The sequence below is a fragment of the Pelophylax lessonae genome, assembly GCF_965119305.1.
Source record: "Pelophylax lessonae genome assembly, chromosome: 4".
Classification (NCBI taxonomy): domain Eukaryota; kingdom Metazoa; phylum Chordata; class Amphibia; order Anura; family Ranidae; genus Pelophylax; species Pelophylax lessonae.
In genome coordinates, this window is record NC_138771.1 from 552,252,429 (window position 1) to 552,258,428 (window position 6,000).

The following is a 6,000-nucleotide window of genomic DNA, read 5'->3' on the forward strand; positions in this document are numbered from 1 at the left end:
TTTTTTCCTTCCAACCTGCGCCTGTCCCCAGACCGGTTACAGGATCTTTTTGGGGTGGTGCAAGACCGATTTCTTCAAGGGGTGATATTTCCGACTTCAGAACAGTTTCAGGGTTTTTACTCAAACTGGTTTACAGTCCCCAGGAAAGAAGGCAAAGCGCGTCCAATCCTGGACCTCAGGGCACTAAACTAAGGATCGGCCCCGGGGGTTACCGATATTTGGGTAAGTGCTTGTACCGGAGTGATGCCTGCAGCTAGAGGCATCACCCCGGTACCGGTGTACATAGCCGACGATCGGCTGTCCTGTAATGACAACCGATGCGGCTGAGAAGCCTCTCGGCTGTCGTTAACAAGGAGTGGGAGGGGATGCCCCCCCTCCCCGGGTCTCCCGTGCCACCGGGAGACCCGGGTAACCAGCCTGCATGGCCGCCGAAGACCCGATCAAAGCTGCATTCGGCTCTGATCGGGTCTCCATTCAAAAACCCAGAAGTGATGTCTAGATCCCTCCACGTACCTGTCAAGTAATTTAAAAAATTTTATTTTTAAATGTACGAAAATATCGACCGATACGCAATGACCAAAATATCGGCAATGAAAAACTACATTGGTCAATCACTACACTAAACTGCTTTTGTGCGGGTGCAGAAGTTCAGAATGGAGTCCATTCGACGAGTGGTGGTGGCATCCCTGCATCAGGGGGATTTCCTCGCCTCGATGGATATCAAGGATGCCTATCTTCACATTCCAATATGGGCCAGTCACCAGCATTTTCTCCGCTTTGTGGGAGAGGAGCATTCTCAGTTTATGGCGTTACCCCCTTCGCTCCTTAGGTCTGCACAAAAGTGTTGGCTCCGGTGCTAGCCTTGCTACGCCAATGAGTGATCGCGGTACTGCGCTACTTGAACGATCTCCTCTTGCGAGAGGAGTCTCCCTCTGCTCTGGAGAACCTGGAGATCACAGTATGAACTCTGTGTGAGTTTGGCTGGATTCTGAATTCTCGGACGTCCACAAAGTTGTGGACTATTTGGGCCCGACTCTGGACTCGGCCATACCCAGACAGAGTGCATCACTCTGTACTTGCATGCGGGTGCTGGGCTTGATGGTATCTACCTTCGAGGTAGTTCCGTATGCACAGTTCTATATGAGATACCTGCAAAGGAGATTCGACCAAGTGGGACAAGGCTCCACACTGTTCTCTGACTCAGCCAGATCGGACTGTCCAGAGACTGAGTCCCTGATATTGTGACTTTGGTCTCCAGCGCTCCGGCTGGGAAAATCCTTACTCCCCTTGTATTGGACAGTGGTCACCACGGATGCCAGCCTGTTGGGCTGGAGAGGCGTCCTCGGCAAGCATTCTGCTCAGGGGATCTGGACGCTGAAAGAGTTCTAGACTACCGATCAATGTCCTAATGATCAGACTGGACGGATTGTCTTCAGGGATGCCCTGTGCGCATCCAGTCGGACAATGCCACGGCTGTGGCTTATGCCAATCACCAAGGGTGCACAAGAAGTGCTCTGGAGGTAGCTGGCATTCTAAGGTAGGCAGAATGGTTCGTTCCAGCCCTCTCCGCCGTACACATTCCTGGGGGTGGAAAATTGGCAGGCGGATTAAATCTGTAGGCAGTCGTTAGACCACGGGGAGTGATCCCTTCATCCGGAAGGGTTTCATCAGCTGAGGTGACCAGAGGTGGATCTGTTGGCGTCTCGGCTCAACAGAAAGGTTAGGTTTGTGGCTCAGTCAAGGGATCCACTGGCGGATGCCACTGTTTTCCGAGTAAACTGGAAGTGAGGTCATCTCTTCCAGGTTACTATTACAAACGGCAGATCTTGGCTTTGTTCGGCTGTCTGGCCAACCAGCTGTTTGCTCAGGTCCCGGTGAGACAAGTGCGTTATGGGAGTGGAGGGGGGCTCTAGAAACGATACCTGGGTGATGCCGGTGTCATCCTGGTATAACCACCAAAAGTCAAGCGACCTACAGGTACGTTGCTGGACGGGAAGTGGGTTAAAGGGTTGCCAGGATGGGCAGGGCAATTAAGTGCAGAAGAGAGGAGGGAAGATAATACTGTGAAAGTGATAAGGACAGTGCAATTCTGGCAAGACCAACAGGTAATTTGCTTGGGGTGGGGTGGGGGGGGGGGGTAATGCAGCCACCACCTTGAAGGACTGAGCTGCAACCTATTGCTTTTTTATTTTGCTTTAGTTATCCTTTTATTGTTGGAGTATAGATTTAATTCACTTATGCCAAGATGGTTCTTTTTCAGATATATGGCTGCTTGCTTTTGAAAGTGTCAGGCAATTTGCTGAAAGGGAGCCAAAATAGACTTTACTTTTTTAGGAGCCTGTCACTGTCTAGATTAAAGAAAAAAAAAAATAAAGTAAAGCCTGCTATATTCTACAAGGCTAAATCCGTTTCATTCTAAATTTATTGTCCAGGCACAGAATTGTCCAGCTCCATGCATTTGGGCCTGGTTCAAGCTAGTGCGCTGTGGTTTGGGTGCAGCACAATTGTATCTGCATTTTGAATGCAATTTTAGCTGCGCTCTCAATGACTTCTATTAGACTGCATTTTCTGAAAGCACATTAAGGACGCAGCATGCATGACTGATGTACATTAAAAAAAAAAGCACAGTCCAATTGAAGTCGATGAGCACGCACCTAAAACATGTCTACAATGCGCATAAATCACGCTGCACCTAAACAGTGCATCAACGTGAATTCTGCCTTAAATGCTGTAATTGATGGCCTTGGCACTTACTATTCTAATGATCTAAAATGATTGGTTAAAAAGTGTTTCAAATAAGAGAAGGGAACAATAATAGTAGAGCTATTTAAGTGTAGCAGATGGGTACTAAAATGGTATCTGCTACGCTTAGATGGCGCTGCTCTCTCCTCTTTCCTTTTGCAGAGTGCCATCTGGCTGTTCAGCAGCGGCTGCCACTATTTTAGTTAACGGGACTTTTTACCTCTATTGATTGATCTTATGCTCCTTTAGCCAGTCACCACCTGGGACTGTCCTTTTAGAGAGCTGGATTTTTTCCTCTCCTGCAATTGTTTGAAATGAGAGAGGCTGTTAGGATTGCACTGCTTGAGCCTCCTGATGGTTTTTGTTTTATCCTGCAGAATCCATTTCCCAGTATCTCTGCATTAATGACTCCTTTGACTTTGTTTTCAGGTTGGTTCTGTGGTGTCTGTAGGATGGCTGCGTTCTAAGAAAGCTGTGGACTGGCGTCTCTTCAGAAATATCTTCTTAGCCTGGTTTGTCACTGTGCCAATCTCTGGCCTAATCAGTGCAGGCATTATGGCACTCTTCAAATATGCCATCCTCCGGGTTTGATCATGCAACATCGTACCACATGCTATCCAGAATAGTCTCTCAGGACCAAAGATCCACTGCACCTAGCCCATCAGTGCAAACTCCATGAGCTGCTGAGGACACAAGCAAATCGCCTCCCTCCCGATCCCTGCAAGAGGGGCTGTGAATATACATCTGGAATATGCAATGCACTCGCTCTGCAAGAGATGGGCAAGATCTTTAACAAGGAGTAAGATGTGGATTTGAAGCAGGATTATCTAGCCTTCCCTTAGTGCTGTAAAACTGCTTTAATGCTTTTTAGTATACGAGAAGAAAAGAAAAAATCAACCCAATCTACCTGTATACCTATGCTGATCATTCCTCAGTATTAATGTTTCTGTATATAAAACTGCTTGTAAGTCAGCCTATTCTTTTCCACTGTAAATGTTTTCTCATCTTGTTTATATCAACCTGGAGACTTTAAACCCTTTTTTTTTTCTTCCCTACTGTTCTCCATATCAGTTTTTCTCGCTGCTCTGTAGGCCTGCATATCCCACTGTATGGCTTGACAGTGGAATGGTTGAGTGGACATTCACTACTTCAAACCAGGTCTAGATACTTTATCAATGTCAGATTGTTCATCAGTGGGGAAATCATGACCCATTACACTCTTTTTTTTTTTTTTTTTTTTTTTTTTTTTTTTTTATATCATAGCCAAATCCAAAGTAGGTTTATGTGCTGTTGAGGATGTCCTGTCTTTGAGATGTGGGGTATAGGGATGCCTCGGTGAGGGTGCAGTCCTGGTTATTCAGGAGACCGATGACAATGCAAATAAAGATTTTTGTCCTGCATAGTGTCCATTTCACTAGTCTGTTTTCATCTTTGTTACTGGTGAAGCCAAAATAAATCGCACTAATTCCACCATATCAATGTTTACTTGTCTGTGACTGCTTTCCAACTACCTAACATTATATACAGTTCAGTAAATGCAGTAGGATGCAGGGGGATCTTGTGTTGTAGAAAATCTGTTAATGCTGTTAGCGTCAGACCATGAGGATGTGGGTTTCTGGTTTTTTTTTTTTTTTTTTTTTTTTTTTTTTTTTTTTTTTTGGAGATAGAGATGACACAAAAATAAAACCTTTGCATAATGCTCTCTACACGCTACTATGCAGCCGAATGCTTCACAACCTTTTTACATGTGACCTAGCTCCACCACGTCTGCAAACTAGTACAGAAGTACTGGACTGGGTTTAGAGATTATGCATAAAGCTATAGTACCAAAAAAATTTAAAAGGCGGAAATTGTTTTCTGTGAACACCTTACACTTGGTCTATAGAGCTTGCCTACCTCAGGTCAAGGCAGGATACTGTGACTCTATCCAAAACATAAAAACAACCCTCGTAAATTGTTTCATGGTTTTCTTGACCTACACAAAGTCCTATAAAAAGACATCAAGGCTGATTTGCAAAGTGAAGAATCCTGAAACTAATTTTGGTAACTATTCACTTCAGTTGTTCAGTCGTTGAGCAAATTGTTTTCATCTGCATGTGATTGGTCAATCAAAGCTTACAGCTACAATTTTTTGCGTGAAGGGTTCTCCACTCACTGTATCAGTTATGGGAGTTCTCTTTAACATGTCCTGAGCCTAGGATTGCAGCCAACCAATTTTATTAACCAGAATGGACATGGGATGCCTATCTATAGTGTAGCTAACATTGAACAGGGGGGCGCTGACTGCTTCTAGCAGTTTGACTACAGGAGTGCACCTCTGTAGATAAATTAACAAACATGACGCCTCGCAGTGAAAACATTTTGTATAAAACTCAAATGAGGCATAACCCAGGCACCCAGAGTACCTAATGCTGACAGGCATTGAGATCTGAAGCACTGTAAGTGAAGAACATGTGTGGAACCAACCCACCCTCTCCCTGGTGAACCATACGTGCAGGTATGAAATGTGTTTTCTAATTTTACAAACCCTTAACTTCCATGTTCCAGAGATGACCCAACATTGTCCACATCAGGCACCTCATTAAGTCTCCAGTGGCAACTTCTCAAGTAAATACTTTATCTTTTCTCTTGCATTTCGCAACCGCCTGTTGAAGTGAAATTCTCCTGTAACTTTCAATTTTAAGTGAGGCAGAAAAACTTCAAGAAGAGTTCTGTAATATTAGTGACCATATTTGGAGCACTGATCTAACGTTTCCATTACAGACCAATGCACCCCTCCCTCCAATGCTAATGGGTATGTGGGCTTGAATCAACATAAGGGGGCTACACGCTTTGTGCCCCTATGCTATGGGAATGATGCCTGCATGCTGTTCTGGGAGAGGGGTCACTGTTTTGTGGGGTTTAGTTAAAACATTTACAATTAACCACTTCCCGCCCTATTACAAAATGACGGCGGGAATGTGGTTGTTATCCTGACCGGACGTCATATGAGCGGCGATCGGTGATGCGAGGTGTCAGTCTGACACCCTGCATCTCCCATCTCGGTAAAGAGCCTCTGACGGAGGCTCTTTACCATGTGATCTGCCGTGTCCAATCACGGCTGGTCACATAGTAAATAGGAACAGCCGTTGATCGGCTTTCCTTAGTTCGTGCCTGACAGGCACGAGTAAAGGATCGGCGGCTCCCCTGACGGGGGGGGGGGGGGGGGGGTCGGCACTGGCAATCAGATCACTGATTACCAGTGCAGACCCTTGGGGG

General features: G+C 45.6%; 1 protein-coding gene across 2 annotated transcripts in view; it reads left to right on the plus strand.

Moving 5' to 3' along the window:
* Positions 1-3,744, plus strand: part of SLC20A1 (solute carrier family 20 member 1) — a 51,304-nt gene extending 47,560 nt beyond the window's left edge. For both annotated transcript variants that reach the window (XM_082256185.1, XM_082256186.1), the window contains exon 11: positions 3,172-3,744. In XM_082256185.1, coding sequence (XP_082112311.1) covers positions 3,172-3,333 — 162 coding nt within the window. In that variant the 3' untranslated portion in view covers positions 3,334-3,744. The remainder of the gene's footprint in view (positions 1-3,171) is intronic.
* Positions 3,745-6,000: the final 2,256 nt, after the last annotated feature.